The 26,703-nt window shown below is 45.9% G+C and overlaps 8 protein-coding genes and 1 non-coding gene across 9 annotated transcripts; 2 read left to right on the plus strand and 7 right to left on the minus strand.

The window, feature by feature from the left end:
* Positions 1 to 858: 858 nt before the first annotated feature.
* QDR2 (Qdr2p) lies at positions 859 to 2,673 on the plus strand (the record flags this gene model as incomplete). Its single annotated transcript, XM_018879358.1, has 1 exon — positions 859 to 2,673. One exon carries the CDS (start codon positions 859 to 861, stop codon positions 2,671 to 2,673), a length of 1,815 nt encoding a protein of 604 aa, XP_018737282.1.
* Positions 2,674 to 2,814: 141 nt separating this feature from the next.
* AWJ20_2417 (uncharacterized protein) lies at positions 2,815 to 4,665 on the minus strand (the record flags this gene model as incomplete). The annotated part of the gene is made up of 1 exon (XM_018879359.1): positions 2,815 to 4,665. One exon carries the CDS (start codon positions 4,663 to 4,665, stop codon positions 2,815 to 2,817), a length of 1,851 nt encoding a protein of 616 aa, XP_018737283.1.
* Positions 4,666 to 4,934: 269 nt separating this feature from the next.
* AWJ20_2418 (uncharacterized protein) lies at positions 4,935 to 9,005 on the minus strand (the record flags this gene model as incomplete). Its single annotated transcript, XM_018879360.1, has 1 exon — positions 4,935 to 9,005. One exon carries the CDS (start codon positions 9,003 to 9,005, stop codon positions 4,935 to 4,937), a length of 4,071 nt encoding a protein of 1,356 aa, XP_018737284.1.
* Positions 9,006 to 11,493: 2,488 nt separating this feature from the next.
* Positions 11,494 to 12,474, plus strand: AWJ20_2419 (uncharacterized protein; the record flags this gene model as incomplete). Its single annotated transcript, XM_018879361.1, has 1 exon — positions 11,494 to 12,474. The coding sequence occupies one exon, from the start codon at positions 11,494 to 11,496 to the stop codon at positions 12,472 to 12,474; it is 981 nt and encodes a 326-aa protein (XP_018737285.1).
* A 242-nt stretch (positions 12,475 to 12,716) lies between these two features.
* On the minus strand, positions 12,717 to 14,084 carry DIT2 (Dit2p; the record flags this gene model as incomplete). The annotated part of the gene is made up of 1 exon (XM_018879363.1): positions 12,717 to 14,084. One exon carries the CDS (start codon positions 14,082 to 14,084, stop codon positions 12,717 to 12,719), a length of 1,368 nt encoding a protein of 455 aa, XP_018737286.1.
* An 840-nt stretch (positions 14,085 to 14,924) lies between these two features.
* Positions 14,925 to 15,006, minus strand: AWJ20_2421 (the record flags this gene model as incomplete). The annotated part of the gene is made up of 1 exon: positions 14,925 to 15,006. It is a non-coding gene; the product is annotated as a tRNA-Leu (tRNA).
* A 1,279-nt stretch (positions 15,007 to 16,285) lies between these two features.
* Positions 16,286 to 20,014, minus strand: SNQ2 (ATP-binding cassette transporter SNQ2; the record flags this gene model as incomplete). The annotated part of the gene is made up of 1 exon (XM_018879364.1): positions 16,286 to 20,014. One exon carries the CDS (start codon positions 20,012 to 20,014, stop codon positions 16,286 to 16,288), a length of 3,729 nt encoding a protein of 1,242 aa, XP_018737287.1.
* Positions 20,015 to 20,167: 153 nt separating this feature from the next.
* On the minus strand, positions 20,168 to 20,815 carry PDR12 (ATP-binding cassette multidrug transporter PDR12; the record flags this gene model as incomplete). The annotated part of the gene is made up of 1 exon (XM_018879365.1): positions 20,168 to 20,815. The coding sequence occupies one exon, from the start codon at positions 20,813 to 20,815 to the stop codon at positions 20,168 to 20,170; it is 648 nt and encodes a 215-aa protein (XP_018737288.1).
* Positions 20,816 to 22,524: 1,709 nt separating this feature from the next.
* AWJ20_2424 (uncharacterized protein) lies at positions 22,525 to 23,892 on the minus strand (the record flags this gene model as incomplete). The annotated part of the gene is made up of 1 exon (XM_018879366.1): positions 22,525 to 23,892. One exon carries the CDS (start codon positions 23,890 to 23,892, stop codon positions 22,525 to 22,527), a length of 1,368 nt encoding a protein of 455 aa, XP_018737289.1.
* Between the last annotated feature and the right edge of the window lie 2,811 nt (positions 23,893 to 26,703).

The raw sequence follows: 26,703 nt of genomic DNA on the forward strand, positions 1-26,703 counted from the left end.
GCGGGGTCTGGGGCGAAGCCCTAGCCGCCGGAGGCGCCCATCCACCGAGGGAGCTCCGTAAAGTCGCAAGGGACCCCCAAATGACAGAACGCTTAGGTTGTCGCAGTCCGAAAACAAGTGCCGGTGTCGGGCTGCGGAAGATGGTGTCGGAACGAAAGAGGAGCGGTTCGGCACCGCACGTAGTGGTGGTGTGGGGTGACGAGAGCGATGTCGGGATGCATTTACCCGCTATTGGCCCCTGGTGATTAAGTGGTGCAGGTGATTGGCAGGTGACAGGCCTATTAAAGCTCTCAAAGTGTCTAGCGGGACCGTTATTTTTCCCTTTGAATCTCCCAACGCAGCAAATCTGCAATGCAGCACAATACGCCGCCGTTGAAGTTTAATAGCTAAGAATATTGACTGCTGCAGCAGTACTTAATCAGGCACAAAATTCCCGCTAACTGACTTATCAGCAACCTTTATCCCTCCGCATTTTACTTCAAATAGATTCGAGAGGATTAATCATTTGGGTTCGTTATAAAAAGGTTGGTTTGTGGAGTACCAGTATTACTTCTAACTTTTCCGTCTTGATTTTCTTTTTGCGAGACAGTCGGATTTGCAGAATCTGACGGACGTAACCATCCGAAAAAGCGGACATCAAAGGCGATTCGTAGCGGACATTCCGTTTTAATTAAACTTTGGTTATAGTTTATTGAATCCAGTTCAGTTCAATAATCATCTGGACCTATCATGCTATAAAACCAAAGCTAGTCTTCTGAATTTCCAGCTGCTTTTCATGGAATATACTACAGTTATTCAGTCGTAGTCTGTAGTGGATTTCGATTCTAAAGCTTTGGTTCTTCTTTTTATCGAACGAAGATGTCATCTTCGTCCACAGTGGGATCCAGTCCCTTGGACGCTGGCTTTGGATCTCCTCCTGTGGATAATCGACATGAATTATATAGTGAGTCGGGTGGACTAGAGGATCAAGAGAAGCGTTTAGAGGGACATGGTCAGCCAGAAAGTGAAAAACAGCTCGAAGCTGGAAATGAAAGCGAGAGCCAGAACCAGAGTCAGAAGCTACAAGTGAATCAAAGACGTGTATCTGATCATGACCTGTATAATGACCATGAAAATGGCAATGAAAACCATCCTATCCCACTATCTCTGGGCCCTAAAGATGAAGAGAATCAGAACGAGCCAGAAATGGCCAAGATCACTACAAATGCAAGCAGTTTTCAACCTCCTGTGACTATATATGGGCCCTATGAGCGATATTTAATTACTGGTATAGCGTCATGGGCAGCCTTTTTCTCGACTGTGTCGGTGCCTATTTATCTACCTGCATTTTCAGCTATTGGAGCCGACTTTCATGTTTCTACAGAAAAGCTAAATCTTACGGTGACGGTGTACTCCGTCTTCCAGGGCCTGTCTCCAGCGTTTTGGGCACCCATGTCTGACGCTTACGGGAGAAGACCAGTCTACTTTTTATGCTTTATGTTATATATTGGCGCATGTATAGGACTGGCTCTGGCCAAAGACTACTGGACTATATTCGGACTTCGAATGCTTCAGGCTGCTGGCATTGCATCTACAGTCGCTACATTAAATGGCGTTATAGCAGATATCACCTCAAGACGGAATCGAGGTATATACATGGGTATCTCGGGTGGTATTGGGCTTCTAGGGAATTGTTTTGGACCAATTATTGGTGGTGGTATAACTCAAGGAATGGGCTGGAGATCCATTTTCTGGTTCCTAGTTATCGCTGCATGTGTCACTTTATTGGCCATTGTATTTTTACTTCCAGAAACCAACCGGTTTATTGCAGGAGACGGGTCTATCTATCCATCGAATGTGATTAACATGTCTCCATATGCATTTATTCGACACAAGACTCGGGGAGTCCCTTTTATCAAAGGTGAGCCTGAATATGACCCATCAGTGATTCCTGAGCGAACAAACCGAGTTAGCTTTTTCGGAACCATCAAATTGCTACGAGAATTGGACGTGGTTTTAGTTTTGATTCCAAACGCATTGCATTATACCACCTGGTTCATGGTACTCACTTCCATGTCAAGTTTATTAAGTTCCGAGTATGGATTTTCGTCATCCAAAGTAGGTTTGGCATATTTGGCAAGCGGTGCAGGTAGTTTGCTTGGAAGCATTGTATCTGGTCGATTAATGACATATCGATACCGGAAAGTGCTTGCTCAATTCAAGGCAGACTGTGCTGCTAAAGGGAAACCTGTCAACATGCACGAGTTCACCATTCAAAAGGCAAGAATGGATGTCACCATGGCGGCATCTATAATTTTATGCGGATCTTGCATAATCTACGGATGGACCATTCAGAAGCATGTCCACTATATTGTACCCATTCTGTCGACATTTTTAACTTCGAGTTCTGCCACATATGTGATTAACACCTCTAGTACTCTACTGGTTGACTTGTTTCCCAACGAGTCTGCTAGCTCGACAGCAGTAGTCAACTTAACACGATGCCTTCTTTGTGCTGTCGGACTAGCAGTTGTGGACAAGATGATTCGCTCGCTAGGAGCAGGAGGAGCTTTCACGTTGATGTCAGGTATTTGCATACTATCTATGGCCCTGATTCAGATTGAAATTAACCATGGCCAGAAAATAGACCGAAGACGGAGAGCTAGAAAAGGGCTTGACAACCAGCGTCTGTGATTATAACATTATGATAATGATTTTTGTTGATATATATTTGTTTTATTCTTAATATGAAAATAATAGCATTAAAATCTCTTGCGAAGCAGGAGCCACGGCGACTGGGGCAGAGCCCCGGCCACCGGAGGCAACCTGTCCCCCCTATAGCTTCGGCTTTTCGTCCAGTGGCTTCTCGTACACAACCAAATAATCCAGATCGAAACTAGAAACAGTCGACTGGCGGGCCCATGTACCGGCCACGACCTCGGCAATAGAGTCCTGGATCATGTCTCTAGTAGGTCTGAGATCAGCTACCGTGAGAATCGAAATAACGATATCAGCAAGCGGGAACATGACAGCTCGTGCATCGCGTTGAAGTTCAGGGAATGGAGTAGACTCGAACTTTGCAATCCATTTCTCCAGTCTGTCTTTCACAATGACTCTGAGTTCACTGCGTGCAGAAACATGAAACTCAGTCTCGTCATCCTCCAAGTGATTGTCAGCGAACCAGATCAGTGCCTTTTTAACAGATTTCCAGTCTTTGGAGATGTATCTGATGGCATCATCACAGAGAACATTAGTAGTTCCCTCCCAGATAGCATTGACTTGGCAATCACGTAGCAGCTTGCCAATATTCATCCGCACATCATGTTCTAAATATCCCACTCCACCAAGTGCTTCCATACATTCAGACACTCCTCTCACAGCACGTTTACAGGTAGATATCTTGGACAAACCAGGAATGATTCTCAAAAGGACTTTCTCCTGCTCAGTAAGATCCTTGGGAACGACCTCCTCGCGGCCCAATAGAGCAGCTCCGTAAAACGACAGGAAACTATGACCACGAATCTGGATCTCCTGAGATGCCAGAACCCGGACATGAGCAGGCAGTTGGTAGAGCTTTTTCCCGAACACACTTCTCACCAGCGAATACTCTTTTGCAATGTACAGAGCTCTTCTCCAGAATGCGAGAGAAGACACTGAACTATAAACACGAGTCACATTTAAAACAGTAGCAATTGTCTTGACTCCCTGACCCGGTTTTCCAAGCAACTCACCTTTCAATGCTGTTAATTGAACTTCTGCTGTTGGCAAGGGGGTAGTACCAAACTTCTTTTTCAATCGGTGTAGACGCACAGAACTTGTCTTTCCATCCTCATCTTGTACATACCCCAAGAAACAAGACAATTTCCCGCCATCCAAATGGTTTCCCTTGCGATCTACCCTATGTGCCAACATGACAGATACCTGGGAATCCGTGGCACTGGAAAACCATTTGAATCCATCCAGACAGTAGTAATCATGACCAGCTCTAGTTTTAACAGCCGTTGTCTCCGAACGACTAACATCTGACCCACCAGGACGTTCAGTCATCCACTGTCCAGAAGTCCAAGCTCTACTAGGAGTTCTTGTAGTCAAATGATCAAAAGCTCGTCTCATTCCAGGAGTCGTCAGACCATTTGCCTCGAGCAGCTTGGCACATCCATCAGTCATTGCCAAAGGACATGAGACCATAGCCGACGAAGGTCCGAATAAATACACCTTTGCAAACGACACCAGACGACTATATTCAGCATATCTGCGTTCAAAAGCAGTTGACACCACCCCCTGAACTGCCGCTACATCTTTGAGTCTCCTCCAACCTTCACTTGTCACCAGCTTATTTATTGGATGGCCAAACGTATCCTGTTCCACAATAAACGGCGGATTTCGTTCTGCCTCGTCGACCCATTCATAAGTCTGAGGAGTAACCACCTCCGCACCAAGCTCTGTGAGTTCTTTAACAGCTCTTGATTCCAGAGTCCGCGACAAGGAGTGCGGTCGGAAGAATCGCAATGTCCGCTGTAAACCCTTATCCGATTCATACTGGTTCTTATCCAGAACCGGATTGGCTTGAAAAAAGCCTGAGCTCGACGTTGCTGGCTTGACCATTTCTCTTCCTCTCAGACCACTTATATCTGCCTGTCTGTCAGGTCGGATAGTATCATCTGGTGATACCGCGGGGTCGTGCATATCTCTTATCGAGCCGAAATGCGGGGTAATTCGGACATGCCTCCGGCGGCTGGGGCTCCGCCCCAGACCCTGATTGCTCCTCTCGCTTCGCTCGAGTCGTTTCGTCCACGGTCCCAGCTATCTCCTGCGAAGCAGGAGCAACCAGGGTCTGGGGCGGAGCCCCAGCCGCCGGAGGCACACACCGTCTACAGTGAAAAAATCGTAATATTATCCGTTATATATCTCAGAAATGTCGTGAAAACGTTACAAACTTTTAGTCATTAAATGCGTTAAGCGGCATTGACTGCGTGCAGTCGATGCGCGTCGTGTCTAAATATACTGTCCAGGAGGATACGGTCGCCTGAGGGCGTTGTGGTAGCGCTCTGTTTGATGAGCGTGTCCACTTTTTGGACTACTGCTTCCGGATAGCGGTTCGTTCGCATGAGGTTGAGAACGTTGTTGGCACTCGTGAAGTCGCCGTGGAAGATGAATGCTCGGATGATGGACTCGTACGATGACGGCTCGGCAATGTTGCCTTGTAAGATATAGTCGAACAGACCAACGGATTTGTCCAGACTGATAGAGGCCCAGCCGCGAATGAGGATGTTGGCCATGTACGCATTGAGGTCGACTCCGTAGGCAATCATCTCCTGGAGAACTTTGGTGGTATCGCGAACTTTGTTATTGACCACATACGACTCGAGAAGTGCCTGGAAGATCACCTTGTCAGGTCGAATCTTACGTTCGTGAACGAGAACATCGTAAAACTCCTGTGCAGCAGCAAGGTCATTCTTCACAACCCCACGTGTAAACAGCAAAGCTGCAAAGTGTTGAGATGTGACCTCGCTACCGTCTTCTTTGATTGTCAAAAGAACCTTATCGGCAGATGCAATGTCAATAGGTTCAATGGTACTGTACATGTCAATGAGCAACTTGTATGTGTGTGGAGATGGTTTGAGACCCAGGGCGCGAAGCTGGTTGTACACTTTCAATGCGGATTGACGGTCCTGCTTGGCATGTACAAAATACTGGAGCATGATGTTAAATGGAGCCACCTTGGGAATGTATAAAGGAGACCTCTCCATTTCGTTGAACAACTTCATGGCAAAATCACCGTCTCCAGCTCGACAACAGGCACTGATCATGGTACCGTAAGTGACATTGGATTTCTTGATGTTTAGTCTGTCCATCTCGTCAAATACAGCCACTGCTTCTTTCAGTTTTCTCGCCTTGGAAAGCTTGGACAGCAACACATTGTAAATAAATGTGTTTAGAGGAATACCGCTGGCTCGTGCTTCGTTGAACATTCGCATGGCATCTACTGCTTCGTCACGGTTGCCATTAGTAGGAGCATGAGCCATGAGCTGACCATAACTTGTAGCATCAGGACAAGAACCCATATTCAAAAGACTAACATAGGCCTGTTCGGCAAGAGCATAGTCGGTTTCAGCACTGTGTGTGACGATACTACGATGGATAGCACACCAGGCATCCCATGCTTGTGGAGCCATAGTATGAGGAGGCAAGTACTGCAAAGACAGTGAATACACTTCTCTTATGATCTCATTAGCACCTTTCAATTTTCCGGTAGCAGCAGCCTCTACAAGATACAGAATGGCATCTGGAGTGACGAGCTCCTTGCGAATAAAAGTATCACGAAGAGTGTTCAAAGCCTGCATGACTCCGTGCTCAGTTCTGGCATAGCCAATAATCTCAGCCGAAGCATCGAGGTTGACAATAGTAAAAGGTTCAGACCTAGCTTCTTCGACAAAAGGAGGTGATTCCGGCTTTTGCGATTTGTGGAAATAATCATTCCACAGCTCAATGCTCGCATAGTCGTTCAATAGCTGTAAAGAAGATTCTACATTCTCATGCAAAACATTAGAAATGGGTAACTTTTGGGAAATGATATCTTGAATGAAAATCTTGAAGTTTTTAGTGAGTTCTTGAGCGATTTCAGTGGGAATTGACAGATTTCCCAGTGAACCTTGAGTACAAGACTGAATCCATGTACAATGCAAATCAACTATATCAAGAGCAAGAGATCTTGCTGAAGAGTAAATTTCAACTCCATTAGATCTCGCTGCCCAAATGGCTTGCATAACATCGATGCCACCGCCATTAGTGTTGGCAAACACACGGGGAGTCATGAAACCAGACTTGGCTACAGCCAAAGCATTGTCCATGGTCAGTTGATTCTGGGATTTCATTCCTGCCACAATAAGTGATAACACCTCTTCTCCAAATGCACTATATTGGTCGCTAGCATCATTCTCAGCAAGATACTTCTTGAGTCGGAACGATTGCATTTGGAAAACATTCAAAGCAAGATCCAACTGGCCTTGTTGTGACAAGAACTGAACCACTCGGAACAGAGTTGTTTCATCCCAGATTCCTCCTCTGTATTGAGTCTCACTAATAGCCTTGTATAGTCGTTCTAAATTGTTTGTTGAAATGCAGTAGTTGATATAATCGCATCTTGCATCGTTGAACAAGTCAGAATTGGAGCTAGCCTTAATGGCAGCAACAAAGTCAAACATTTGATGAACAACAGCACCATCGCTTTCGACATTCACAGAATCAGCCCTAGCATTGCAAACAGAACTAAATGTCTTGACTAAGGTGTCAAGAGAAATAGGACATATAGAAGAGTCACTTTCGGCCTGCTGAAGCCAGGCCCATGTATCAGAATACTGACCGAGACGAGCAAATCCAGTGAAGACCTGGACCAAAATCTGTTCAAACTCTGGCGATTGTACAAACAAGTCCTTTGACCTGTCATTGATAATGGTCTCAACAAGTTGAGCAGCGGATGCAGCATCATCACAGTGGAAATACGTGCTAACCATGGCACTCACTAATTCAGGGCTAAACTGCGATTTAGACCCCTTCTGATACTTGTTGAACACTTCGGTAGCTGATTTCACATCTTTGGTCAACCCGTAAGATTTAATTAGCAGCAGGTCAACGTCTAAACTAGAATCAGAAGATGATGACTGGATATGCTGAATGATTTTAGGCAATTGATCCAGTTTGTTAAATTTGATGGCAGCGTCTAGAAGCTGGACATAAATAGAACTGGGGTAATTACGTACTTTGACGGAATTACTTGCTTCAAACAGTTGAAATACCAGATCAGAATACATTGAAGCCACTTCCAATGCCTTGGCGAGCTCACTCGCTACCGAAGGTAACAGATTCGCATGACGAGACTCGACATTACGCAAATTAATCAGATTTGGAGTCTCGCCAAGCTTATCAGCACTTTCTAGCAGCGTCGTGATAAGAATGGAGTATGTGTGGACATTAGGAACAAGAGCTTTAGTGCTCAATAGAGAGGTATAAGCATCGAGAAGAGGACCAAGGTCGGGATTATTAGTGTTTTCGGTACAAACATTGGCGATTGAGATTAAGACCTTATTAAATGCATGAATGGAGAGCGGCTTTGAAGGGAACAAGGTGCGGTACAACTCGATAACACGTTCATAATCAGAGCTGGAAAACGCAATTGAAATTTGGTCGTCAAACGACGTGCTATTTCGTGAAACAGAAACAGTGCCGAGATTTGGAATAGCAGCTGAAGTCTTAGAAACAGTTAATTGCTCTAGCGAAGCTATCGAGCTCGGAGCCGAGGACTGAGATACCGACCGTGTTTGCGGTTGTGACTGTACATCCGACAGAGTCTGGCTGTGTACTTGAGACTCTGATTCTAGCAGTGAAGAAGACACTTCAGTCTCTTCATTCTGTGTCAGTTCTACCTGTTGAACCAGCAGTTCGTCAGACTGTTGTTGGTGCTGTGGTTGTGATTCTATTTCCGGATTCAATCCAGCCTGTTCAACCGCTACTTCACTCTGACTGTTGACACTGGCATTTTTAGGTTCTGTGGCATCAACTTTTTGATCTCTGGTCTCAGCTGCCTCGCTTCTAGCATCAATAGAGTATCTACGATGGAATTCCGTCACCGGCTTCGGCTTAACAAGCGTCCGCTGGTGGTTATACATCATATAACCACCCGATGCGCTGGAATTAGCAGGCTCATGAACACCGCCAGCCGCCTCAAGAATCTCTCTATGTTTCTCATCATCCAGAGATGACAGAGGAGTTATAGTCTGGAAAGTCGACGACGAGCCGATAGTGGCATACGACGCAGTCGTCGTACTATCCTCCCCAGAACTGCCTCCACTACTGCCAAACCCGTTACCATGTCTCACAGCGAGCTGCGACTGCTGACGAGCGAGCTGGTTGGTCGTCAAAAAGAACGCCGACGGCTGCGACGACTGGTTATGTCCACCTGTCTGAACCCACAAATGCTTCGCTAACGCAGCATGGCGCGATAGGTTCGACAACGGCTTGAAAATCATTCTTCTACCACCTGTTAGCACCTCGTCTGGGGGTCTTTGCCTCCGGCGGCTGAGGCTTCGCCCCAGACCCCGTGGCTCCTGCTTCGCAGGAGATTGCGTGGGGGGTCAGGAACACTGGGGATTCTCTCACAAACGACTTGAGCGCAGCGAGAGGAGCCACGGGGTCAGAGGCAGAGCCCCAGCCGCCGGAGGCACACCAGTCCGTCCAATCAGTGACTTACTTTAATCAAGAGCTCCTGGAATACTGATCATGGGATACGAGACACGACACGAGCACTGTTGCGGATCCAGGTTGTCGGTCAGGACTCGGTGACTCAAATGACTCACAAACCAGTGTGGTACCGTGATCGAATTAGTGACCTACAAATAAACAAGTCAATTATGAGGATGGAGAATCACTGACAGGCCCGCAGTCAAGTGAATTATAGTACCAAATCAACCAAGAAGACAATGAAAAAAAAAATATATAAACACCAGTTCAAGGAAGAGAATCAGGAACCAATCCAAAAAATACCAGAATCCGCTAATTAAAGCGGGGAAATAATAAATCAGTTCAAAAAAATTAATAGACGAGGTCTACAGTGAACAAACACGGTAGGTACGGGTGTATTAGTACTGGTGATGGAATTGATGTGAATTGAAATAGATCAAGTAGCAGATTTCCTTTTTCCAAGCTTCTATGCGCGCCACCGAAATATATGTATCTGGTTTCTGAGGCAGCTGCTGGCAGGATATGCTAGGTTTCGTAGTCGATTACTTTTTTTCACCATCAGCTATCACAGAATGCTACTGAAACCCACTCTGTTATCTTTTAAGTATTGCCTAATTTGGAAGTATCCCGGAGCCGGCCGGAGTCATCCCTTTAATCCAGTCGGGTTAGGGCCCCATCAGTTAATTCCGGCCGGACGGACGTCGCAACTAACTACACCAGCCAGCTGCCAGCCAGTCCCCACTCAGCAATTAAAATTACATCAACCACAGTCCAAACTCAATTGTGGCGACAACCGTGAAATGCAGGGGTCCCCCCAAACCCGACTCGAGCGCAGCGAGAGGGTCTGGGGCAGAGCCCCAGCCGCCGGAGGCACGACCTAGGCAACCCCGCCACGGCTGGTTCCCCGAACACGGTCCCGGTAGCCCCGCTAACCCCACTAACCCCAGTTTGCACTTGAAACCGCCACAATCGAGCCCGAAGATTCGGTAGTCGCGAATTCAGTCGACCAGTTGTAGAGCGATAATCCAGGCTGACAGCGGGCCGGACCCTGGTATCTAACCACCCGGCTTGATCCGCATGTCCACTGCAGTCCGCTGCGACAGGTATGACATGCTGCACCTGCCAGACACATTTCGATACATTCTCGCTGATGAGGCCAACTGTTAGCAAATGCATCTCATCTCAGTTAGGATTTAATGAGTCAAGCGCCGCGATCGCTGGGTGGCGTCTTTCTAACCCAGTTCATGTACCCCAGCTGACCGTGGCCGTGGCGGGTCGGAAGGGGGTGGGGGTCGGCCTCCGGCGGCTGGGGCTCCGCCCCAGACCCCGCTGCTCCTCTCGCTTCGCTCGAGTCGGGCGTCGGGCGTGGGGGGTGGGTTGGTGTTGAGGCTATCGGAGGAGCTGGGATTGTTGGAGTTGCGGTGGGGGTTTGACGTTCGGTTTTGGGACAGTTGGAGCCCGACTCGAGCAAAGCCAAAGGAGTAGCGGGGTCTGGGGCGGAGCCCCAGCCCTCGGAGGCAGTTGGACTCCGAGGTAGGAAGTTGGTCCCTGTAGATCTGTGCAGGGATGATAGGGTTGAGTGCCGTTTGTGGCAGTAGCTTATTTCGAGTAAGGTTGCATATACAGGCGCGCTTAAATGTTTATGCGAGCTTTACCCCTGAGTTTGCAGATCCCTCGAGGGGCAGGTGTGGACGTTGGAAGAGTTTTGAGGTTCTGGGTGTTTTTCCGTGTGTTTTAAATCGGGGGGTTTCTTTTGCAGGCAGGTGGACCGTTCCAGGGATGGTTTGTGAAGTGTGTGTTTTTATGGACATATTTGCAGTGCTAGAAGCAGACATGAAATTTCAGAGAACAGCTCATTTGTATCAGAATCTGCCAGCAAAAAGAGGATCCAAGCCTTGTGTGAATCCGGTAGCTCGACTCGAGCGCAGCGAGGGGAGCTACGGGGTCTGGGGCGGAGCCCCAGCCGCCGGAGGCAGGCAGCGCAAAAGCGTAGCAGGTCGTCGATTCTGGGTAGATGGACTGTTTCAGAGCTCGTGGAATTGTGTTTGAGCTTGTAATTTTTGTTTGGTTGGTTGGTTGGTTTGATGGTGTGTGTTAGTTTTAGGAGAGGGATCGGAGAAGTGGTCCGGAGATTGACAGGCAACTGTTATAAAGAGGTGATCTGCGAGGGGCATATGTATATGACGTTATGAACTGCTGTCTCAGAACCACTTAGAAGTTTCTTCAGGATCGAACTTCGTGATAAGTTGAACAATTCGAGTTAGTTGGATATCAGAGATGGGAGAGACAATTGTAATTACTGGAACATCGGGTAACCTTGGTTCGGCTGTGTTGAAGCATCTTCTTCATACCGTTAAGTACCCTGCTACGGACATTATTGTCGCTTCGTCTAACCCTGATGGAGTATCTTCAGAGGTTAAAGGTTCAGGAGTGAAGGTTCGCTATGGCGACTATCTCAAGCCTGAAACACTTGTAAACGCCTATGAAGGTGCCGATAAACTGCTTATTATCTCATTTCCTTCTATGGCCCATGAGATCAGAGTCACTGCTCATAAGAATGCTTTGGATGCAGCAGTCAAGGCAGGTGTCAAGCATGTTTACTATACGTCTTTGGCATTCAATGGCAATCCCACTGAAGCACCAGTTATGTTTGCTCACAGAGACTCAGAAGCTTATATTAAAGAGCTGCACGAGTCAGGGAAACTTGCCAACTACACTATTATTAGAGAGGGTATCTACAGCGAATCGTTCTATCTGTACTTTGGATACTGGAACAGAGCCACTGCTATCGATGATTTCCTGAAAGTCAAGGAGATTGTCACCTGTTGTAAGGAAGGCAGTATTGCTTATGCTTCAATTGGTGACCTTGGAGAAGCTACCGCCAAGATTATTACCAGTCCCTCGTCAGATGCTAAATTCCATAACAAGCTTATTCTACTCAGTGGTAGTCGCAGTGTCACTCAACCAGAGCTAGCCACCATCATCTCCTCTACATTAAAGCTTGACAAACCCATTCCTCTGAAGACGGTCGACCCCGAAACCTATGTTGAATACCACTCAGCTCATAGCGACAGAGAAATCCTGAAAAAGGCGGCCGTCATCTCAGGCGCCATTGACAAAGGAGAGGCATCAGTGGTGTCCAAGAGTCTTGAAGAGATTCTCGGCAGACCCCCCAAGAGCATTGAAACCACCGTCCAAGAAGTGTTCCAAGGCAAGCGAGGTGTCCGTCCCGTCAACGAGCCTATCCCCAGCTCCTAAACCCCTCACCCAACCATCTGCATCCGGCGGCTGGGGCTCCACCCCAGACCCTGGTTGCTCCTCTCGCTTCGCTCGAGTCGTTCCTCTCCCCTTCATCGTCTTAGTCCGTGCCATCTCCTGCGAAGCAGGAGCAACCAGGGTCTGGGGCGGAGCCCCAGCCGCCGAAGGCATTCTCCGCCCAAATACGAGTATGTGACATAATATAACCAATAAATAACAAAACACAGATCATCGTATAATAACTACTCAATAAATTTGACCCAGACTCCGTCGTGAACAGAGGCAGTTAAGCTCACCAATCCCTGGAGGTCTTTGTAGGTTTTTGGAGCGGTCGGTAGAGGCTCGATGTCTCTGAAGGTCTGAACGATTCTCACCAGAGTGAACGAGGTTTCAGTAAGAGCAAACTGTTGGCCAAGACAGATTCGGGGTCCGCCGTTAAAGGGAAGGTAGTCCCACATGTGTAGCTGGTTCTCTTCCCATCTCTCAGGACGGAACTCGGCATGATCTTCACCCCAGTATCTGGGATTGTGGTGCATAGCATATGTACTGTATGCAACGGGAGTTCCCTTTTTAACAAACACAGGACCCGACTCGTCAGGGCCACCACCTCGGGGGAGAATAGTGTCTCTAATGGCAGTACGGGCGTTGAATGGAACAATAGGATACATTCTCAAAACCTCATTAATAACGTTGTTGAGGTAAGTAGATCGCTTGAGACTCTCAAAAGTGATTTGTTCAGTATCGGTGCCAAAATTATCCAAAACCTCTTTTCTGAGTTTCTCCCAGACACGCTTGTCTCGCGAAAGAAGGAAAGTACAGAATGAAAGTAGTGAAGCAGTGGTATCTCTACCAGCAAGAAGAATGTTGAACGATTGATCACGAATAACCTTGGGATCTCTGGTATGTTTAGCAAGTTCCTTGATGAAGATGTACGACGACTTTTCGTCATCTTCTTCTGAATCTTTTTCATTTTCGGTCTCAGCCAGAGTGCGGTACACGAAATAGTCGACAAAGTTGTGACAGATCTTGACTTCCTCTTGAAAGTGTTTGGGGTTGATAAGATATGAGAACTTGGCGGCCTGCAGACGTAATAAAATAGTTCTTAAACTAGCATTGAAACATGTAGCGAATTGTTTGGCAGTGACCTTGATTTCTGGACCTTGAACTTCACGGTTACCGTTGGCCAAAGCATCAACACTTTCACCGAACAAAAATTCGGTGGCAGTATCAAGAGTCAAGTCATGGAAGAGGATTTGAGAATCGAAATAGCCAACCCCACGGCCATGATCTTTAGCACTATCACGCTTGAAATTGCTAAGAAGTTGGTTGACATGAGTGTTGAGCGATTTGAGCTGCGACACCTGTTGACGGGAGAATTGAGGACGCAACAGGGCCCGAGAATGTTTCCAACCCTCACCACTGAGAGTGAAAATACCGTCACCAAGCAATGGATACATGCCGTCATAACGGTGGCCAAGTGAATAGTCCTTGAAATTGGTAGCAAGAACAGCCTTGACATTCTCAGCGTCTCGTGTTAGGATTCGATTAAGACCTAATAGTTCACCATGGGTAGTATCACGACCCAAAGTAGAAAATTTTTCGAGCACCATTTCGAAACTTCGGTGCTGTTTAGATGCACTGACACCTCTGTAAAAATTACGAAGACCGAAAGGAAATCCGTTCTCCCTATAAGGAGGTTTTGTACCGTGCTTTCTAGCATTGCTCTTTAACTCCCACTGAATATACAGTTCTCGTAGAGCCGCTGTTAGCGTGAGTAGACCCAACAGTCCCAGGATTTTTATGACGATTCCCAGCATCTTTAGGTGGTATGTTTTTCTAATAAAGCCAATACCGAATTGACGAATGGATTTTGTTCACCCAAATGACACAACGAACCAAGGCTAACCGTCTAAACTGTATGCCCTTAGACAAGAAAGTGCTAGACCACACTATACCGAATGCGTTTACTATATATAGAGCCCCAGGATCAGTCGCCAGTCATGAATCGGTGATCCAACTCTCCGCCCCAAGCAATAAAAACCCTCCGAACGTAATCAGAACTTGGGTCTATATGCAGGTACTGGCGGGTTCGAATTTGTCCGAGGCTCGTCGTACTGCAGCTATGCTGGTTTTGCGGGGATCTCTCTCCATGTCAATGCGGAGTCCTTGAAGCAGCCTGAATTACTATCACTGCCAATCCCTGCCCATGTCTCCTAATAAGGTTCCTGACATGGCGTTCATGTCGATTGAACCGCGGTAACGCAGCTTCTTTATCATGTGCTTCTACGCTCTGTCTCCCACTGCCTCCGGCGGCTGGGGCTCCGCCCCAGACCCTGGTTGCTCCTGCTTCGCAGGAGAGGGCTGGATTTTTTTGTTATTTGACAGAGGAGAGTCTGGTTATTGGGGGAAGAGCGCTAATTATGAAAAAAAAGCTTTTAGACAAAAAATACTGACACCCGAGGGATTCGAACCCTCGCCTCCGAAGAGATCAGGACCTTAACCTGACGCCTTAGACCGCTCGGCCAGAGTGCCCGTTTTTGTTCTTCAACTTTTTACGTTTCATAAAAACCAAATTTTCAAATAAATTTTAACGTTTTTCGCCGCATACTTTGCGGCGTTACCAGACAAATTTTGGGCCTCATGGGCTGAAAACCGCGAGTCTACGATCCAATCTCATTTTATCATTATTAATTATACATGACTTATAAATAAAAACAGTTGTTACTTGAAATGCATATGGTCTGTTATTTTCCCAGCGCTCTTTTGGCGTTTCGTTCCTGTTGAAGCTGGTTCTTCTTGACCAACTTCTTTCTGTCTTGTCTATTCAGGGTTCTGGGATCAATAAGTTCGTCACCAGGCTTAGCCCCCTTTTTGTTATCATCGACCTCAACCAACCACTGGTTGTCAAGTTGCTTGTTCTTTCCGCCGTAACCCCATTTGGGCACCCACTCGCCAGTAGCCTCGTCGTAAACCAGTTTGCCATCCTTGGCCTTCTTTTGAATACCCTTTTTAGCAGCAAACAACTCCCATTTGGTAGGAGGCTTGGGCTTGGGTAAAGGCTTTTCACGGGGAAGCTCTGTAGATGGCTCTGGGAGGGAAAATAGGACTACCGTGCTGTCTTGCTTGGAGGAGCTGTTGTTGGAGTCGGTGGTGGTCTTCACTGGCAACTGGAGAAGTTGGTTGATCAGGAGTTGAACATTATCTCTGGCCACAGCCTGGAGATGGGCATCCTTCTCCTTCTCGTCCGACAAAAGCGTCGAATCAAGTGGGTTTGTGTCAAAAACAGTCAGATTACCAAAATCATAGGTATTGGGAATAGGCTTTTCAACCAAAGCGGATCTAATTTTGTTAGTCACCGTTTTCTGCTACCGTCACCAGTAAAATTCTACTCACTTTAACTCGTCTTTAGACATTCTGGCTATAATTTAGTTATTGAGTTAAGACACAGCAAAATACTCAGATTTGATTTTTCAGTGCACATCCAATTTTTTTTCTATCAGTACACAGCCGTGCATAAAAGATAACCGTCATGTGACCTTATCTCTGCATCTTCGTCCCATTCTCGAAACCCACAATCCCTTCACGGTCCCATAAAACTGGTGCGAAGCAGGAGCTACGGGGTCTGGGGCGGAGCCCCAGCCGCCGGAGGCAAAAGCGGCCACTTCATTCAGTTGCAATGAGATCTGTAGAGTGGAGTTTAAATTAAATAACCGTTTATTGTAAAGTAGAGATACGGGACTGAAAATATATAGACATGGTCCTATAGATATGATATATAAGTGCTGATTGCAATTTGTAGATTGGTATTAACTTACTCAGCAGTTCCAGGGACCATCGAGGGAGATCTGACTCTTCCAAAGACAGCGTCTTCGTCGCCTTCTTTGGGAGCATAGATGTCTCGGACAGGCTCCTCGACAGGCTTCTTCTTCTTGAAGATAGAGAAGAGCTTGGGGGTTTGCCATTGCTTTACTCTGAAAAGATAGTAGAACAAAAGCATGGCACAGACATTGAAGATGATATAAGCACAAATGAAACCAACATTTCTCCACCTTTGATCGTAGTTGACACCAATGGTAGCAAGATATTCGTCTCCCACAGAATATTTACAGTATTGACAGTTGGATGTAGCATCTGGGTTGTTGAGGTATCCACTGACATTTCTGACAAAAGCTCCCGCAAAAGACTCACAGGTCATTCCACTTGGTGGTTGGAACACACTGAACTCCTCGGGTTGACACACCACCTTCTGATCATGCATGATTACACCAAGGTAGGCTTGGATGAAATAAGTGAATGGAGACAATCTGAAAACGAAGACCCAGAAGTAAGGCGAGAGTTGAAGTGGTTGAAGAACGCCACAGAATGCGATCAAGAAACTGAACAACAGAGATGCAATTGCAGCAGCAGAGGCAGCGTTGGGTGAGAAGTAACTAATCCATAATGCAAAACCGACATAGTAAAACTGGAACAAAATACAGTAAACAAAGTAGAAGAAACCTGCGACATGAGGTTCAGTACTGTATCGCACCGGGAAATAGAAACAGCAGTAAAGGAGAGTCGAAAAGACAATATGGTATGGCAACTCGGAGATATACTGAGCCAATAACAGACAACTCCAGTGGAAAGTGTTGGATGATGATTCACGCACTTCATAAAGTTCTCTAGTTTGCTCAGCATTAGACAAGATCTGATTCGTCAATGGAGCAGACAAAACCTGGATCAAGAAAACACCGAACATGGCATTCTGCATACCAGCAAGAGAAAATGGATTACCAACATTCCAGAATGTGAAACCAATGAACAGACCTGCCACAACCATAAGCATGAACTTAGCCATGAGATAAGTAGGTGATCTCCAGTATTGAATCATGGTACGTTGGGTGACATATTTAAACTGGGTCCAGTAGCTAGCAGCGAACTTTTGGGTTAATACCTTGGCAGGGACATCACTATGAGGAACAGGCTGAGCAGCAAGCTCCGCCTGAAGTTTAGTGATCTCGGCAGTGGTATCGTGACACTCAGGAGACTTGCTCCAGATATCACCCCAGTCAGCAGTTACAGAGGCTGTAGCACCCGCTCCAATAGCCTCCAAGATATACTCGGCAGGATTCTCTTCACGGCCACACTTTCTAGCACCATTTCTTTCAAAATAACTAGTCAGAACACTCGAGTTGTTACCGATATCACCAAAGTAAACGGTTCTGCCACCCTTCTTTAACAACAATAAACGATCGAATTGCTCGAAAAGCGTAGCAGATGGCTGATGGATAGTACACAGGATAGATTGTCCGGCGTTTGCCAGAGACCTCAAGAATTGAACAATGGCCCACGAAGATTGAGAGTCCAAACCGGAAGTTGGTTCATCTAAGAAAAGCAACAATGAAGGCTTGGCAACCAATTCGACACCGATAGACAGTTTCTTACGTTGCTCGACGTTCAAACCACGACCACTTGATCCAACAAGGGCCTCAGCATAGTCTGACATTCCCAGTAACCTGATGATTTGTTCAACATACTCCAGCTTCTCTCGATCAGGGGTGGTCGCAGGCTGTCTCAAGCGAGCAGCAAACTGTAACGATTCTCTAACCGATGCCTCGGCAAGATGCAAATCTTGCTGTTGAACATAGCCTGTGCGTCTTTGGAACGAGTTGTCCAAAGGCTTACCGTTGACCAACATATCACCAGTGATAACACCGAAATGGATTCTTTGCGAAAGAACGTTCAACAATGTAGTCTTACCAGCACCAGACTCACCCATAAGTGCAGTCAAAGTACCTGGCTTTACATATCCTTGGACATCATCCAGCAATTTACGGGTACCACCATCTAATGGAATGGTATAATCAACGTGCTGCCAACTGAAGACCTCTCTAGAAGTAGTCTCCAGGGAAAGGTCATCACCACTAGAGGCTTCTTTTTCAGCTTGTGCATTTTCTTTTAGGTTCTCGGGGGATGGCATATGACCCCTCTTAAAGAGCAAGACATCACCACCACCGGACACAGGTCGGACGACTTCACTAGCAACACAGTTAATAGCAAGGAAAAAGATCCAGAAACCAATAAGAATACCAAAATTTCTCCAAACATGATCCCATTTATACTCGAAAGAAGCATACAAGTAATCGTTACCATCTACAAAACTTTGACCAGGTCTGGAACCAGTAAATGCACAAACTTGGTTAGCAATTGTAACATTTTCATAACCTGGGCCACTAGGCACCAGCAGATCACACGACATCTTCAAACCATGGAATTCATTAGCCATCATGGCCTCAAAACCATAAGCCAAAGGATCCAACCAGTTAATCCATCTGAACCAAGGGTGCATTGTACGAGTCGAAATCATATAACCAGTATAGACAGAAAGCACTAAGACAAACACACCAGCAATGGAATTAGCAGAGGATGCAGATTTGGTTAAAGTGGAAATCATCTGGAACAAAGCAGAGATCGAAAGACAACTTATAATAATAATCAGCAAAAACAAGAAGAACTGACCAGCTGCTACTTGCAAGCCAACCATGAAATACAATATAATACTGAATATGACATAGGTTATAATTTTAACTGGCAAGTCTGACAAAATAGTTTGTAAGGCTTCGCCAGAAGCATGGTAAAAAGAATAACCTTTCTGCTTCAAAAGAATAGGACGGTTTTGGAACGAGTTTGAGATTTCAGCAAGAGCACTAAGTGAATTGTAAAGAAGAGCAAAGAAAATAGCACCACCTCGAGAGAAAGCACCAGAAGTTGCACTAGGGATGTTGTAGAAAAGAGAACCGATAATTAATGATTGGATGATGGCAGCACTCACATTGATAATTGTATATGCCTTGTCACCCTTGACTCTCTGGACACCTCTGGTAATGAGCAGCTTTAGCTGGGATCGGTAAGTAAGGATATATCTTGATCTCTTTGGCTGTCTCTTTTCTTTAAATTGGTGGTTAATAATATTTCTTACTCTCTCTAGAGTTTGGCCGGAATCGCTCTTTTCTTCATATTCGGCGATTTGCTGCACTAATCTTGCATGTTCAGGAGAATTTTTCCAGTACTGTTCAAACTCTTCTGCAGTGTTAGGAACTTTGGTCTCAAATCCAGCACGAGGAGTTCTCCCCTTGGGATCAGTAACTGAAGTCAAAAACTCCGGGGTAGTTTGACGAGGTGGGCAGTCCCAACCTTGTCTGATGAAAAAGTCCTTGGCCTCCTCAGCAGGTCCAAAGTAGATTTGACGACCACTGTACAAGACGGTAACCTTGTCGTACAATTTATAGATGTTTTCACCGGCCTGGTAAATGGCAACCACAGCAATGCTCTGGAGATAATTAGTCGAAGCACGAATGGCATGGTTGTACTCCAAGGCAGTAGATGCATCCAAACCTCTGGTAGCATTGTCCCAGCAATAGACGGTTCCTCTAGCAGCTAGGGCCTCAGCGATAGACACACGCTTTCTCTCACCACCAGAAACACCTCGCACAAAGTCGTTACCAACTTTGGTCTTAAAAGTATGACGCAGACCAAACACAGTTCCAAGAGTTTCCAGCATCAAGTTTTGATATTCCTTTCTTGACACATCTTGCAAACGATGACTGGGGGTGCAACAAGCAATAGCGAATCGCAAAGTCTGCTCAACAGTCAAATGTGGGAAATGTACATCCACTATTTAAAGCGTTAGTTCAACATTCGCATCTAGCATCGATCAACAACCACTGTGAACCAACAACTTACATTCTGGGTTATATAGTACCTGACTCTTGAAATATTTCAACATATCGGACTGAGATACTCCGTCGTAGTTAATGTTGCCTTGAATACCCTTAAACTGATCAATTTCCCCTGCAATTGTACGCAACAAGGTAGTACAACCAGATCCAGGACGACCGAGGACTAACAACATCTCACCAGGAATAATTAAACCATCAATGTCTTGAATAAGATTTCTCAAAGGAGGACTGCGCAATTTTTTGAGCGCCAATGGTAAAGCAACAATTGAACGAATAAGTTCATAGACAGTAGGAGCATAAGAAGCACCAGCATCAACACCAATGGTGGTGAGATTTCGAAAAGCTACTCCAGTAGTATTAAGATCTAGACCCTCATTATCCATACGACGAACAAGAGTCTTCAACAGAGCACGAAGATTGAAATCCTCAGGGTTGATCTCAAGTTTACCATCTTTCAAGGTCCGAGTCGAAAGCACTCTGGTGAGAGCTTCAAGATGACTAGTTCCTTCAGGGGTACTCATTACCCGAGACATACTGTGGACGAGAGCTTCATCTGGGTTATAGGCCTCAACGTCATAACCCTCTCCCAAAGGAGAAGGGTCTTCACGGGCATCTTCACTCATGGCCGTTAGTAGTTCAACTGCTGTACCAATAACAACAACTACTACAATCAATTATCAATAATTGACAACTACAAAAACAATCCAATCTTGCAATCGAACATTTTTTTTGAAGTCCTTCGTGATTCTATTTAAACAAAGGCTAAATCTTAACTATGGATTTATCGACTTCCCGGTTGGTCATAGTGCTGTGATGTGATGTTTACATGTACTGTTGTAGTTATTTGAAAAAGCAATGAAGTTATGCTGCAACAACTGCTGCTACTGTTATGTCGAGACAGAATCAGCACCAGAACATTTAGCAGCAAATCACCAAAAAAAATATATCTGAATCTCATTAATAATCTTAAAAGTTCACAGGCCCAAACGGTCAGTATATTATTAACAATAACCGAATATAGAATCCGGATAAACGAAACTCAGTAGAAGACCCCCCTGGTGACATGAAGTCGGTAGACCTATTTATTTGCGACTGCAGATGATGCATAAATGGCATGCGGAATGTGCGATCAGGGCCTAAATCGGTAGCTCATCGATAAACGTCTTGGGTAAGGTCAGGCGCATAATGGGCAATCTTGGCGTTAGTTTTCAAAGCATCGATCTGAGGACCCTGATTGCTGATGATTATTATGCCATTATTCGGACAAGGCCTCGGGGAAATTGGCCCAAACAGCCCTGCAAATATGACATGCCGTTTTGACCTTTTTCCGCATCCAACTGAAACGGGTGTTCGACACCATTAAAGGTGCAGTAAATGCACACACTAGAGGGTCCACAATCGGTGTGCCGAGAGGGCGAAATTGTGATAAGCTTTTGATGGGATACAGTCTAGAACATGAAAGGGGCTGTGTGATGTTGTTGAGATGCAGGATCTGGGCATCACGCAGGTGCGGACAGATTCTAACCAAAATAAAAATGTTCATTGGAACTTTTGACATTTCGCGGATTTTTCAAGTTCCCGGTCTGTGAATACATACACGGACGTGATCCATGTGTAAATAATAAATAAACAATGAAAACACTATCTGATACAACCTTCGAGGCCGCTAGCCAGCACCATCTCATCCTGCCCACCATTTACTAATGAACTATCGGTATTTGGCAGCTTTTTTTTAGCCAGTAATTGATAATGTTGACACCCCCGCCCGGCTCGAAAAAGATGACAGTTTTTCCGTTTTCTCGGAACGGGGTGTTAATCAGACTCCGGGGTAGCTTTGAGAGGTGTGCAGATGGGATTTCCAAGTGCCGTTTGAATTATCGTCATTGCGCAAACGAGATAAGAGATGTGTATCTCGCTGCATTTGTCAACGGTGACGTCGTCGTCCTCTTCCGGCCCGAGCCTCACTCCGAAGCATATCCGGTCCGCACGCAGTGCAAAAATCTGGATCTGTCAACGGGATCAACAGGGTTTTCCGGTCCTCGACACTGGTTCCGCACGGCCCTGTGCCTCCGGCGGCTGGGGCTCCGCCCCAGACCCTGGTTGCTCCTCTCGCTGCGCTCGAGTCGTCACGGGAGCGGCCAGATCCGTCGTATTCTCCTGCGAAGCAGGAGCTACGGGGTCTGGGGCAGAGCCCCAGCCGCCGGAGGCACGCCCAGGACCCTAAGAGTACCAACAACAATAAATAAATTAAAAATTACGAGTAAGAAATTGGTGACGTTGTGACATTATATACTAATCGTAGATTCATTAGGTGGTGTGTGTGGGCACTGGTTCATGTCTGCACCCTGGGTCGAAGGAAACTGGGATCGAAGAAGTCGAACGAGGTCGCGCGCGAACGGATGACCGATCTCCGTTTGTTTCTACGTTGCGCGAAGGTGAACTCGTCGGTGATTTTCTCAACACGGATAATTCGCGTCTCTCTGGGCACTATTGGTACCGCTAGAGGGGGTGGTGCGAGGGCTTCGTCATCTGGAGATGGGATGGCTGGTGCGGGGATGTCGGCGTAGGTCAGATCGCCTCTGGTAATGAGCTCGGTGAGCAATCGTTTATGCATTCGCAGAGTGGCAGAAAAAATCACTACAAGATTTGGAGTGGACATCCGGTTGGTATCGCTGTTGGCAGCGACTTTGGCCAAATGTCTAATAAGAGCGTGGAGAAGCGCAAAATGCGACACTCGAAGCTGCATCAGCTCGTTCCTGACAAATGAAAGCAAGTCTACATCGCTTGTCTCGGTTGTTTCTGGCAACTGAGATGGTAGCTGTGTCTGTAGTTGTGACGGTAGCTGCGATGGTAGGTGTATTGGTAATGACACTTTTCTGAGAGATTCGGGTGTAGCTGGCTGTGAGTCTACTGAAGACGAGCACAGCTCGGGCACATCACCAAGGTCGGGTGTGGCAGGAGCTGAGATGATACTGGTTGAAACTGAAGACATGGTGGTATTACGGGATAAAGAGGTATGAGGGGTGAACTCTCCGGGCAGAGGGAGATTCGTAGTTGACCAGTCGTAACCCTCGGGAACGTACCGCAGCTCCTGGTGAGGTCCCCAGACATTGAAAATGTCGGCTGGTAGTTCCCGCAGAAACAACTTGAGTGTTGATGTGACAGTGTAGATGTCGAACTCATTTGGATCTATGTCGAAAGTGGGGCCTTCCTTGGTGATTTTGGCCTTAAGTCGTCGCATAGCTGCTGTGCTCCCGCTAATTCTGTAAATTCCTTCTTCATTAAGACCATGGTTAGTGATGTGCTCGATTAGTTTGAGGACAATTGCCGGGACATGGGGTTGAAGCTCTGCCAAGCACAGGCTAGCATCGAAAGACACTGCTGGGAACTCCGAGTTCAACTTGACTGCATCGTCCAAGGGAACCGAAAAGACGGGGTATTTGGCATCTGGGTCGTTTTTAGATGACGACAGACATGTACATGGCAATGAATTACTTTTACTCTTCAGTCTGAATGTGTAATTGCTTGATGTTGAAACGGTAGTAGAAGAGTTGATTGTCTCTGTGTCAAGATCAATTGTGGAGAACGATTGTCTTGGTGACACTAATGGCTGATAGTCTAGGTCTGTGATCATCTCTGGACGACGCCCTTTCTTGAAATACTTTCCCTGAAGGATATTTCTGATTCCTTGGATATGCATCTTGAGAAGCTTGGAATGTATTGGATGTTGGTTGGCGACGCTGCACGTATCCAAGGCGGTAAAGATAATGGAAATTCTAGGGGCACTCACTGCACAGAATCCAAAATGTAAAATGTGAAGGTCAACTTCAAACAGATACTAGGGAGTGTACTGGATCAAAGGAAATCAAAAAAAAAAAAGCCAATGATTACCAGATGTATTCTATTAGATGGGAGGAGCCACAAAGTGCGTATGTGAGTAACAGAACCACGGTAACAATTTGGATATTAATATAAACACAACAAGTATCACCAGCCAAGTCGTATATATACTTATTTTGTGTACAGATACGTATCGAAAAATACTAGTGTCAGCTCGATCCGTGTGATATGTGGTGAACGAGTGGTAGCTTGCAGATAGGGTGCTCCGTTACCAGTTGACTGGAAATAATATGTTGCAAAATGAATGAATCAATCACAGCTTGAAAAGGCTGATACCCCAAAGCGGAAGGAGAGAAGAATTTGCAAAGCCAAAGTCAAAGCCAAAGCTTGAGCTGTGAAGTTTAAAAATACCAAAAATATAAACAGCCCAAAACCAACTGACGCGTGTTATGGTAGGGAAAGAAAGTATTTTCAAAAACCGTTCGAGCTTGAAATATTCCTGTAATTAAACTGATGCCTCAATCGGGTCATTCACTACTATTAGGAATGTAGTAAAACAAACTGGAAATATTAGTTGCGATGCGGCAAATAGGTATAATAAAACTATGAACTTCAGCAGACACCAGTTTATATATAACCGCGAACCTTCGTGGTCAATATATATTGATAAGAAACTCGAGCATTCAGTAGCTTAAAAGCACAGGCTCCATGCTGTACAGCCCTCATTACATTGACCGTTTACCCCTGTCCAGGTGATTGCATGGTCCAAACTCTAATAAAGTTTTTACCCCTTAAAGCAGTCGATCAAAGATCTGATGTTGATATTTTTACGTATCGAGAATACATTTATAGCGCCGTTGAAGATGCACCCCTGAAATTATGCATATCTGTTTATATATGTTGTCATTCTACACTGGTACAAGTCTACCAGTTAAATTGGAACTAGTCTCATTTGATACCTAAACTCCAGCTATCAAAATTGGAGCTCATGGCGACCAGTTGGATTTGAAAATAATACGTTTTGTCAGTCTCCAAAGTCGAGACCTTGCATCCTTAAGGTATTTTTCGATGTGCATGGAATGCTTTGAGAATATGTAGAAACGGGTGCACGGTGATGTATGAAGTCGTCAGTGAGAAGCAGGGTCGCGGAAATTCAAGCAGCTTTTCCATAGAATTATTGCAGAACCGGTGCAGTAAAACCACATAGCCAGTAATGTGTTTCGCTAATTTAGGTAAAGCAGGGCAATTAATAAAGTTATCCCTCCGTATTACACACACATATACCGCATGCAAGCTAGCCTATACTGAGCGGCTGCAAGTTTGTTTCATGATTAATAAAGTTTGGAGTTTGGCCACGGACTGGGCTGTCTGCGGCCGGTAATTAGCAGCTACTTCGACTTGGTTCAAGTGTCTGTCCATGACCGGCCAGCAACTGGCAAATTTTGGTAGGCCAACACCCAGTCAAAGGCGTTTCCAGCCGCCTTGTCACCGCTTATGAGAAACAAATCTAGCTTTTAGCGGAAATGGCAGTCGGTTCATCACTAGTCATTAGTCCAATTATTTGTGGAGGTCAGCCCAGTTGCGCTTTAGAGAGGCATGACACCCAGCTACAGGTCATGATTGACAGTGTGGTTGTAATAAATTGTATTGCCCATGATATTTATGGCGTTTCAGGTTTTTTAACAAGCGCCAACAAGGACCGTTGCTCGGGAATATGAATGCCCGTCGTACACCTAAAACCTGGGGGAGATGAATGATTGCCATATTAGACTGATAAAGATAATACCGAGGACCACGTTCTATTGTGTGAGGAAATTTAACATTTACAAAAAACGTTGCCATCCAACCCAGTGCCAATATCTGCCGCATTCGTACCTGCAGATATATTGCCATGCAGGCCACCACTATATAGCAAAAAAGTTCAATTAACTCTCACACACTGCTTAATTATAATTAACTACACAGATTGTCAGGGGTTCTGGGTATGTTGCAACCGTATTTCGGACTCAATCAGCGTCTTGTCAGTTTCATGATTGCAGTATGGCAAATCATACTAATCTCACATATTCTGGACACTAATGTGTGTCTATGAACACCTATTTGACGCCTTCTGCCTCTGATACATTAAGTTTTGTATATCCGGGCCTTCTCCCTCTCTGCGTATCTATACACTGAACAAGTATCATAAACAAATCGTCTGGATGACAAAACTAGGACCAGTGACATCTTCTGGTAGTTACCGTCTAACATCGCACTACGACTACTTCCTTTTGATCTCTTGCAAAAGGCTCATCTGCATTGCCCCTGTTTCAGTTCTGGACTCTCTTTGATCTAGTCTTATGTTCCTGCGTATTCGGGACCCCACTGACTGCCTCCGGCGGCTGGGGCTCCGCCCCAGACCCCGTGGCTCCTCTCGCTACGCTCGAGTCGTTACGTCTCCGGTCCTTGCTAGCTGTTGTATGAGAAAGGGGGGTCCGGAATGGGAAGTGTTGGAGGGGTTACCGAGGAGTTGTCGAAGAAAGAAACCAGTCACAATAATGCCGATCTTAGTACAATCCACAGAGCCGGATCATTATAATTACGGGTACCTGTGTTGTATAAATCCGGAACGTACTCTCTGTTTATACTTGCCCAAGAAAGGTAAACGACAGGTGAAAGCAGATGTATCGAT

The sequence above is a fragment of the Sugiyamaella lignohabitans genome, chromosome B (genome assembly GCF_001640025.1).
Source record: "Sugiyamaella lignohabitans strain CBS 10342 chromosome B, complete sequence".
NCBI classification, from domain to species: Eukaryota; Fungi; Ascomycota; class Dipodascomycetes; order Dipodascales; family Trichomonascaceae; genus Sugiyamaella; species Sugiyamaella lignohabitans.